This window comes from Aristolochia californica, unplaced genomic scaffold, assembly GCF_029961685.1.
Source record: "Aristolochia californica isolate CCGP_79_NKW_82.1479 unplaced genomic scaffold, dmAriCali1.0.hap1 SCAF_3, whole genome shotgun sequence".
Lineage (NCBI taxonomy): Eukaryota > Viridiplantae > Streptophyta > Magnoliopsida > Piperales > Aristolochiaceae > Aristolochia > Aristolochia californica.
The window spans coordinates 8,801,496-8,813,065 of record NW_027181992.1 but is presented as its reverse complement, the minus strand read 5'-3'; the positions used below and the strand labels follow the sequence as shown (position 1 = coordinate 8,813,065).

Here is an 11,570-nt window from a genome sequence, read left to right as displayed (position 1 = left end):
ATGACACTTTCATGTTCCTTGATACAATGAAGGAAACTGTTATGGTATTGTGTGATGTTATCAAACCTAAATATGGTAAAGTAGGAGAGAATTGGGTTAAAGCCTTCACGAAAATCCTGGACCTGCCAAAAAAGATGAAGTTCTCGCTCCTCAATGGTTGGATATGGAAATTAGGAGGGACATATTTACGAAGTTGACAGTGGAAGAGCAGCTCGAGTGGCTTCAAGATTGTTTTAATGAAGAAATGTAGTAATGAGTTTTAAGTACACTATCTACTTTGGGACGAGTGTTTTGATTTTTAATTATGTTTTTTTATTTATGACATTGTAAGACTTATCATTGATAGATTATGAATGTTATTATGGTTAAGATTTGGTTTTTCATGATTGTTGTGTTCTTATTGTGTGGATGAATATTGTGGATGTGTGATTGGATATGGTTGTGTAAAGGTGTGATGGAAAATAGGTTATGATTGAAGATAAGGGTATGTTTTTGTGTTTAAGACTTCTACAAAGGAACATAAATTATTTTTGTAGTCGTCCTTGTGCTTGTGGTGATTGTATTTGCAGGTTTCCATGGATAGTAAGAAAGACAAAGAAAGGATTGTAAGTATGATAGCATTGACATATTTTTTGTACATCATGGGAAGATACTATCTTAGACATAGGAATAGACAAACACTACGTCCTCGTGGGATTGGTGGTCCGATTTATTTGGAAAAAGGTATCAGAAAAATCACCTGTTAAATTTTGAAAAGTTTACAGGATGAATCAAATTGTGTTTCATAAAATGACAGAGATATTTTATAGTAAAATATTTTTATTACCCACAAAGACCATCTCAGTGGAAAAATAACTTGCATATTTTCTCCTAATTGTTGGTCAACAACAATCGTATAGTGTCACAGTAGAGATGTTTGATAGATCAAATTGGACCATAAGTAAGTATTTCAATAAAGTGTTGAATGCTATTATCAAACTTCAATCTAATTACATCAAACGGCCTTCAAGCGTTCTCACTCGAAGGTTTTAAACAATCCAATGTTTTATTCATATTTTAAGGTAACATCACTTGGCCTCTAATGAACAATTTTAGATTAATATACACAGTTACTTTGTATTAATTGAAATTGTATAATTAGGATTGTATTGGTGCTATTGATGAAACTCATATCAAAGCAAACATCCCACTTGAAGAACAACAAAGGTTCTGGAACAGAAAGGGATATTTCTTTCAAAACGTGATGGCAGCATGTACATTTGACATGCAATTCAATTATGTACTCACTGGATGGGAGGGATCAAGAGCTGATTCCCGTGTATTGAAGAATGCATTGACTCGGGAAGAGAGACTTTTTGTACCTAAAGGTAAATAATATTTTCTTATTCAATTTCTTTTTATCTATTATTATCTTCAATTATTTTAGGTGGAATATATTTTGTATTGTAGGTAAATATTATCTAGTCGATGTTGATTATGCAAATATGCCAGGATTTTTGGCTCCATATCGAGGAACTCGTTATCATTTACAAGAATTTGGAGATAACCTTCCTAGAAATGATAAAGAATTATTCAACCGAAGACACTCATCTTTGAGGAATACTATTGAACAAACTTTTGGTGCTTTAAAAGCTCGATTTCAAATGTTGAAAAGCGCTCCTCCGTTTTCTTATAAGATCCAGATAAAAATTGTAATAGCTTGTTGCATATTACATAATTATATACGTAGAGAGGATAATAATGATATGTTTGAATTGGAAGATGATAATTCGGATGATGAGCTTGGTGGAGGAGGTGATGAAGTCCGATTAGCATGTGTAAATGAAGATGTAGATAGTGATGATTGCGATGATCTTGTGGATGAAGACAACCTATCAACAAATATGCGGAGGTGGCGTGCATCAGAATCCACATGAGCTATACAATTTCGAGATGCCATAGCGATTAGCATGTGGAATGATCCTTGATGGTTGTATTTTATTGCTTGTGAACATGTATGTTGTCGTTCGTTTATAACTGGTAAGTTGATTATTTTAATATTAAATACACGAACTCGTTGTTATATTCCAAGGCATAAACATTTGCTTTTATGTTGTACATTGTGGACTATTACAAGTAACTCTGTTCATTTTTAAGCATATTTTTTTAAGTTTTAATTTTATATATATGTTATTAATAATTTATCCTAGTTTATTAATAAAATAATTTATTTATTATATTCATTAATGTTATTACTATATTAAATTATAAAATTTAAGACTGGTAATTAAAATATATTTAAATATAGCATTTGATCAATTATTTTGGTTTCATTATCTCATTTTTATTTATTTTGTAAAAATATATTATTAATTAAGTAAAAAAGCATCTTCTGTTATTAATAAAATAATTTTTTTATTTATTCAGTTCAATTCCATAATTTATTCATAATTATATTCTCTTAAGTTATTTGTTAATTTTTTTGTTTTTTTTATAATTTATCCTAGTCACACGTAATTAGTATATTAATTTATAATAAAATTTAATCATTAATTGGCAATGGGTTTACATTTTGTGGTAATATATTATTAATTATTAATACATAAAAATATATATTACGTTATTAATAAATTAATATATTTATTTAGCTATTATATTTATTTTTTATTATTGTACTAAATTAGTGAGTTTTAATGTTAAAATATATCTTATGTTATTAAAAAAAATATTTATTTATTATATTAGCTTCTATTTTTTTAATTTTATTATCTATTTTTTATAATTTATTCTAGTCACACGTAATTATTGTATTAATATATTTTAATATTACACGTTAAATCACTTATAAGTGTAGTAACCATGTTTATTTTGGTTAATTATCTATTTAGGTATATGTTATATTTAAGTATATTATAAAAAGTTACTCATTCTCTTATTTATATCATATTTTTCATTTGGGGGCACTTACACTGGAATCTGTTTTCCAGTGCACTTGAACTCGTCTACACTAACACCCAAGGATGAGTTGAAGTTGAATCAATTCATTTAAGATGAATTGAAATCTTTAGTTCATTTCAAGCTCATTGTGGACTAACCCCCCTTAATGACAAATCTTGTAATTAAGGCATTGATTGGCATACCTTGTAATTACTAAGTGTTTTAAGTTCTTTTTCATATTTATGAATTTGAGTTTTTACCCTTGATTATAAATAAGACATCATGGGGAAGAGGGGCTTATATTCAAGCTCCCTTTGTGTGGTTCAAAACCTTAACGCTAGCTCTCTTCTTGTTCTCCTTCTAAACTCTTCTTTCTCCCTTTTTTTCCTTCTTCTTCTTCTCACCTCTTCTTCACCTCAAATCCAGCTTTAAAGCATGAAACCCTAGAATCTAACATTTTTTTTACTTAATTTATGTGTGTTGACTCTTTTGGGTAGCTTAATGTTAAATATTGATTTCAAAGTCAAATACAAAAAAGAAAGTAATAAAACACACAGAAATTTATAGTAGTTCACAACCAAAACTTAAGCTACCTCAGAGTGAATTTACTGTGTTTAGAAAGATACACAATATCTACATAAGATTGCCTTTGAAGCCAATGACAAAGCAACCCAATGACTTACACCAATCAATTGCCTACATTAACCAATTTTTAATGCACAACCCCCACATCCATTTACAATAGCAAATTAGTCTCTCTAGTCTAGATTACAAAGGTGACTTTCTAGCAACTAATTGGGCACTCTTGCCTCTACTCACAAAGGGATTTTCGACAAACTACTAGATACACTTGCCTAGACCATAAAGGGATTTCCAGTAGCTCACTAAATTTACTTACATAGGCCCTCAAATAGAATTTTTAGTAGCATCAGCTACACAAGAACTTACCTTCAGGTACAACTAGGTACACTTACCTAGATCTACAGAGGGGTTTTCAACAGCAACAAACAAGGCCTTCGAGCCTACACTCCCAATATGACTTTAATAGCCAATTAAGTAACACAACTTAGAATCTCAAAGGGCTTACTATTAGCTTATCACCGGTCACAAAGGTTTCTCTCAACAAATGAGATGAGGGGTGGTCTTGCCTAAACAAACCTTGATAAGTGCATGCGAAGGTTACATGCTTACAGTTCTACCTTTTATAAAGGCATGTTATGTATGGAATATTACAGTGCAAACATGAGAAGATAACCACAATCAATCCTATGTACCTATTCTATGTAATACAACTCAATAAGTCCTTATTGACAAGATTTCAAATATAAACCTAAAGATGATATCACATTGCTTTTTAAAATAGGAGAACACAACCAAAAATAGCTCAATTCGAATCACAACCATTAATTTGAATAATAACGAATTTCAAAGTGTATTTGAGCTGGTTTACTTGACCAAAATCAGTGAAAAAATCAAAGAACATGCACATTGACTATTGGATTTGGGAATTCAACTGCAATTTAGTAAAACAATGTAAATATGACTTCAAATCAACTTTCTAGGATGGAGGATATGGTTTGACAATAAGAATGAATATTTCTACCAAGGATAAAGCTAAGAAAATAAAGATTCCAAAGCAAAAGCTCAATAATACTTACCTCTTCTAAAATCTTCAAATTTAAAATCCAAAATCAATTTCAAAGTGTAAATGTGCTTATGAGTGGTCTTGGGAGCCTAAGCGGTTGAGAATGCGAAATTTTGGGCCAAACTCAACATGTAAATAAATTCTCAACGTTCAAAATAGGCTCCTTGAGCTTGGAAAGGGGCATTTTGTCCTTTTGAAAAACTTACTAAAATCTTGACTAAAATTCATGAGAAAATACTTAAATTTTTCTTTATGAACTATTGGTCACATAGATAGGTTACTAGTTTTGGATACTCATTTTGGCCAAATTGAATCATCCTCATAGTTTTTCTGTGTTAGCTATGCAGAGTTCTATATGATGGATAATGCTTTATAAGACGAGTCATGTAGTTCTATAAGATCGATCATGCAACAAAGGATGATCGATCATACTTTATAGTACCTTCTTGGTAGCATTTTATATGATCAATAATTGTTTGATCAAATGATCGATAATACTTTACTAGTTATGCTAGATTGCATTCTGGATGATTGACTAAGCTCATGTAGGTTGATTGATCATGTAATATGCCAGTGTATTATTTTGACATCTAAGCATGATGTAGGTTATTCTAAGGGATTTACCAATGTAAAACATATATATGCATTCAAATAAAATATGGTTTTAAAATATTTCATGTCGTAAAACTCCATAACATAGTTGTGCTTAAGAATAGAAGTTTGGTTAGTTATCTACTTACATAGCTAAAGTTTTTAAGATTTTCTATTTTGACTTTGACTCTAGGTCTTCAAGTATTCAATCTTCTTCTTTGTGTAAGTTCTTTATTGCAACAATCGTCAATGTGTTTTTGTTTTGGGTCTTGACTTGGCAACTTAATTGAGCATTCTTTTGTATTGAGCTTTTGCCATAGACCTCATAATATATGCGCCAGAAGGTTTGTGTCTAGAATACATTGATAACATTGTTAATGAAACACTTTTCCATTTTGTTATCATCAAAATAATGGAAGCCAATATGAGTTTACCACTAGTCTAATTGGTCATTTGTATGGTCCTAGGCTAATTACACAACTATGATGTCAGAAATATCCTTTGGAGCTTTTTGTGCTTTGAAGGCATCTTTAATGCACATTATTAGTATATTAAGTATTATGTCCATCAAAAATAATTTAATGAGGATCTTGAGATCAACAATTTGACTATTGTAAGTCCCTTGGAGGGTAATTGTTGAATTTGAGTATCATATAGAAAGTGAAAAAGGAAACTAGCTATCAGGGCCCCACTCCCTCCCCTTGGTTTCTTACTATAATTATGTCGGGTACCCAATTGGTGCTAAAATAGTTGTGAATCTTTTGTGGTGGGATCTTTCTGGTTGTGTGTTGCCTTAAGGGTAGCGTAGCATATTCCTCTCTAAGCCTGGGTGACCGATTAGTGCAATTTATAAACTCTTTACGATATCTACAATAAATTGGCTTTTATAGCTATTTGATTGTTAGTGTTGTTATGGTTTTTATATAATGAATTTAATTAAGAACTACAATTAAAATCATAATATTTGATTTATTGTGCATATACAATTAATTTAGTACTTTTTTACCTATTCAATTTTGGGGTGTATATTGAATAAGTATTTAAGGATAAAATTTAGAGAAAGATATTTGGATGGATAAACCTATTCACCTCTCATATAGGTTCATGCTCCACACAAAGATGGTGACTTGTTTGACAAATTGGTGTAGGAGGTTCCATGTAATAAGTATACAAGATTTATAAATTGTGTCCAATTATTAGACCCTACCAGGTGACCTTGACAATCATATTAATTTGGGCCCCCAACACGGTCCAAGGGATCCTTCCGTGGGCGCCCATCTAAGAAGAAGCTGCTTCTTATAAAAAGAATAAAAAATAAAAAATAAAAAGATTATTTAATTGAAAGTGAGAAAATGTAAAGGAGAAGAAAACAATAAAGAAGCTGGGGGAAGGGTAAAAGTGAAGGACCACGGATTCAGAGCGCGGGGCTCAAGAAGCCGATTCATCCAGACAGGCGAGACAGTCTATGCTAAATTTACGGAGGAGGCGTGGAGCAAAGAAGCCGTACGGATTCTCCCTTGGATGGGCCCCACTTTACATCTCTTCCTTTGCCCCCAATAATGCTCCCATGTCTCCACTTCCGTCACACTTAATGGTGGGCATCCAGTCGGGTTTTACGCCCAAACTTATCCGACCCGACCCGAAAAACTTGGATTTGGATTTGATGAATCGAATTTTTTTAGGGTTCAAGTTTTTAAGTTTGAGATCAGGTTCGGTTTTACTGTAGGGACGAGTTGAGTTTAATTCAGGTTTACGGAAACAAGGCAGGGATGGGTCATAAGGATGATGGATAGGTTGGATACGGATTTTTTTATGAATCGTGTTTTTTCGGGTTCAAGTTTCCAAGTTTGAGATCGGGTTCGGGTTTACTATAGGGATGGGTTGAGTTTAATTCAGGTTTACATGGACATGGATAGGATGGGGTTGGATTTGGATGGGATGAATTTTTTTTTTCAGGTTTCTGCCGTTATTGTATTTATTTTTCTGACGTTTGTCCGTAATGAGACGAAAAGATTTTCGTGTGACCCGCGCTGTGGCACTACTTGTACCATTTCAAAGAATATTGGCTGCATTTTGGCTGCGTTCTTCCTGGCGTCACCTCGTCCCACCAATTGTCTCCCTCTCTCAACCACGCTGCTCGGTTCCTACAGTGAGAGGCCCCTTAGTATCTCTGCCACTGATTTTTCAGGTAACGACAGTCCTAACTCCGAGCTGATTACGTGGTCACAAGGAGCTACCGCGATTGGGAGACAAGGAAACCAATGCATGTAGAGATCCTGTTTCGGCGAGGCGAAATCGAAATAGATGAAGGAGAAGCACTTTTTGATCTGGGGTTTAGCGATCAGGAATTCAGGTTTTTCACATATGCAGGGCGGCCACTGAAGGGTAGACTCCACGTGTGGGGAGTGATATCAGTGATCGGATTTTATGGTTATGGACGTTTTACTATTTATGTTGTGGAGGTTTCTGGCAACGGTTTGGTTTGCAAGGAATGGAAACTGGAAACTGGAAACTGGAAAGCTGGTGAGCGGCTCTTATCTCTAAGCCTGAAATTTGCGCAATTTCTTCCGAAGTTTATTTGCAGGCTCTCCGTCGTCTCAGAACTCGGATTAATTAATTGTAGTCATTAATGTAACCTACAGAGATTTTGAGCCGCTGCCAGCGCTGCGAGATACAGTTGGTGGAGGGGAGGTATCAAGGAACGCCACTGCAACCGCAAGCCTTTCGTTTCTTTCATTCTTCTGGCAATCTTTTAATAAATGTAGATTTACGGGAAGGGAGAAGAGGACGGGAGGAAGGAGGGGACTGACCCTCTTCGGTGTTGGGAAAAGCAGCTCTTTCTTTCCTCTTTCTCTTTCGGTCGGAACGAAGAAGATGAATGAACCTGAGGCAAGTAATTAACGGGAGAGAGATTCGTCCGATCGCTACCGTTTCACGTGCTTCGCAGCTCAGAAAAGAAACACTTCTCTTTTCTGTCGCTCTAGTCGCGACTCGCGAGAAGTGAGATCCGAACAAAGGAGAAGGGAGGCTTGAAAATGGAGGAACAGTGTCGGGGCGATAATTTCGCGGAAGCGAGAACTCGTCGAGGATTTCGCGACTCCCGAGGCGAGGCACTTTACTTTTCGAGAAATTACCGAGAAGAAAGAGCTGCTCCGCCTTTTTGAGGATGCCAACAAAAACTAAAGCAGGCAGCAAGAGAGCGAGCGATTATTAGAGGAACACAGTAGCGCTTTTTGGGGATGCAACATTAAATATATAATTATTGTTAAGCAGTTGTTCGGATCTGTAAAACCAGAGCTTGAGAGGGAAGAGGAGAAGACGACCCCGAAAATTAGAGTGTGGAGAGAGTGGATGAAGAAGGGTCGACAGCAAAAACGAAGACGGAGCGAGAATTTAGCAGGGATTCATTAAGAAGATTTTAGATTAGATTAGAATTTGGATGGACAGGGTGGCTCGTCATTACAATTTCGCCCACTAGGCTGAGCTTGTGTGAAAAATCCCTGACTTTTCTGCAACCGCAACAGCCACAGCCGCAGCCGCAGCAGCAGCCGCAGCCGCAGTGCAGGAGCAGAGGAAGCAGAGTGGATAGAGAGAGAGAGAGAGAGAGAGAGAGAGAGAGAGAGAGAGAGAGAGAGAGAGAGGGGAGGGACAAGATCGAGAAGATCTCTGTGTGGAGAATTTCAGAGTCCCCACCGTTTTACTTTCTCCCTCTGAAACAAAACAAAGACAGTAGAAAGAGAGAGAAAGGGACTGAAAAATCTCTCCGAACGCAGCGGCAGCAGCAGCAGCAACATCAACACCAACAGTTGTGGCTACGACGAGGAGACTGCCGTCCGATTCGGGAGCTTTTGCAGACTGGGTGGCGTCTTCTTCCAACAACGCTGGTCGCGCCGACGATCTCTCTCTCGGCTTCAATGCTGGAGGTACCGCCGGAGGAAACGGACCCGGGACCGGTGTGCCTCTGTGGCCTACAGCCCGCCCTATCAATTACGGTCTCCCCGATATGGGCATGGGCATGGTAGGCCTCCTGCCGGATCACACAATAATCCCCCTACTCGCTGTTCAGGACGACCACATCGACTCCCATCACCACCACCACCACCGGAGGCTGCCCGCTACGGCGGTTGCCCCTATCCATTTCTGGCAGCAGCAACAGCAACAGCAACAGCAACAACAACACCCTAGCGGGGAGGCTCACAATTATCTCAAAAAACCCGTTGCTGATGCAGGCAACCCTGGCGGCAGCGCGGGCCCCTCGCCGTCGCTCGACCGGATTTTCAACGCCACCGCCTGCGCTGTCACTAGCACTGGAATTGGGATAGGCTCTTCCTCCGGCTGCACAACCTGTCAAGACTGCGGCAACCAGGCAAAGAAGGACTGCAGCCATCGCCGGTGCAGGACCTGCTGCAAGAGCCGCGGTTTCGACTGTTCCACGCACGTGAAGAGCACTTGGGTCCCCGCTACAAGACGCCGCGAGCGGCAGATACACGGGCAAGCTGCTGCAGCTGGGTCGTCCGCTTCCAACTCAACGACCAAGAAACCCAGGCTAATCTCTTCGCAGACTACTACAACAGCTTCCCACACCTCCACCTCAAACACAACCCCGCCTAGAAGCTTTGACAGTAGCTCTAGCCACCAAGGTAGAAGAAACTGCTTCAATTTTGCTGCGTCAAAACCAAATCCCGTTGTTGAATTCATTTCTCCGTTTAGTGTCAGTTTACTGCTTTTACTTGTCTCTTCACATATCTTTGTGGTTTGTCCATATTACATGTAGACGCGAGTTTCCGAGACAGCCTTCCGGGACAAGTACGAACTCCTGCGGTGTTCAAGTGCGTGCGAGTAACGGCCATTGACGACGGTGAGGACGAGTACGCTTATCAGGCCGTGGTGAAGATTGGTGGTCACGTCTTCAAAGGTTTTCTCTACGACCAGGGTGTTGACAGTAGAGGAGAAGGAATCCCTAACATCTCCGATTTGCACCTAGGTGGGGCTCGAAACGCACGACACGGTGCTGGTTCTTCTACTTCTCCAATTGTTGATCCTTCTGACATATATGGTGCGTCCGGCCCCGCCGGTTTACTCGGTGGAGGTGTAGGCTTTGGTAATCCAATAAACTGAGCTCAGCTAAACTGAAATGAATTTCAACTGAGAGACTATATCTTAGCTGAATCTAGTAACATTCTCCCCGAACTAATTCTCTTGTATTTTATCACCTTGGGGAACAAGTACTGTTCTATAACTTTCTCTCATCGTTTTATCTTTCGTGTTCCTTATCTTGTCTCTACTTCTATCTTTATAGTCTCTTTGATTAAGCTTTCAAAAGTGCTAGAAAACTGTTCATATAGAAGGAACATACTTGATGAACAAACTGCTACTAAAAGTTCTTGCTTTTCAACTGAACATCTTTAACCCGATGATTATCGCCCTCCTCTCTTTCTCTCCCCCCCGCAGACGAACTTGTACTGTTCTATCAATTAGCCTAGGCACCAGTCTCCTCTTCTAGTATCTAGTTTGTGGTTGTTCCCGTCACTTTTGACGACAGCCATGTTCTCCATTGGTTGAGCAGATTTCCATTTATGGCAACAGAGTGTGTGAGAGAGAGAGAGAGAGAAAGTTCTTTTGCTTTCTCTAATATTTTCCATGTCCTTTTCTGCCTACTTTTACTGCTTGTGAGGTATGAGCCCACTGTACGAAGAGTCGATACTGATGGGATGGAATCGTGGATTTGCGTATGAACGTATGTCTACTTTCTTGGATTGTTGTAATTCCAGCTTTTCTATCTTATGATATATTTAGTTCTCATCAAACAGAATTTGTAGAATTATGGCCAGCATGGGCCATCGTTGGCTACCTTTCTCTTTTCTCCCTCATAAGCTGCTACTCCTCGCAAAAAAATTCTACTTTGGGGAAAGGAAAGAAGCACTGATCATCAAAGCTTTCCACAGTTGAAGTCTATCATTGTTGCTTTTTGTCTGCTTTTATCTCCAAACTGTTTATGCACTTTGTCTAATTTTTTGAATTACCTAACCCGGATTCTAGTATTGCATACATTGCAGCCTTCTTGTTGTTTTCTTTGCATTCTTGTGCTGTTATACTGAAGTAGAGTAGTTCTTCTTTGGTTTACAGTTCATTTTCTAGTTGAATACTATGTTCCAGAAGCTTGTCGTATTCTTAATCCTATTTCATATTCTGTGAGGTTTGTGATTGTTCCACTGCATGGGGTGAATCAAAGAACTACTAGTTTAAAATGTAATGTGATGTCAAGTTTTCTATTGCTTGCTTTATTTCCTTTTTGGGCCCTCATCTGGGTTCCTTTAGATGCTTATTGCGGCATTGTTTGCGAAATAGGATTTTTTTTAGATGGTTAGTAAGGTGGTCTATGTGTGGAATGGTGGAATGGATCTTTGCTACCTGGTAA

General features: G+C 37.8%; 1 protein-coding gene across 1 annotated transcript; it reads left to right on the top strand.

The window, feature by feature from the left end:
- Nucleotides 1–8,763: 8,763 nt before the first annotated feature.
- Nucleotides 8,764–10,570, top strand: LOC137959155 (protein LATERAL ROOT PRIMORDIUM 1-like). Its single transcript, XM_068806484.1, has 2 exons — nucleotides 8,764–9,792; nucleotides 9,927–10,570. The coding sequence occupies exons 1-2, from the start codon at nucleotides 9,156–9,158 to the stop codon at nucleotides 10,268–10,270; spliced, it is 981 nt and encodes a 326-aa protein (XP_068662585.1). The 5' UTR covers nucleotides 8,764–9,155; the 3' UTR covers nucleotides 10,271–10,570.
- The last annotated feature ends 1,000 nt before the right edge of the window (nucleotides 10,571–11,570 follow it).

Coding starts and splice junctions, on each gene's coding strand:
- LOC137959155 (XM_068806484.1), top strand. CDS start 9,156: ATGGGCATGGGCATGGTAGGCCTCCTGCCGGATCACACAATAATCCCC. Junction 9,793..9,926: donor CAGTAGCTCTAGCCACCAAG/GTAGAAGAAACT, acceptor TATTACATGTAG/ACGCGAGTTTCCGAGACAGC.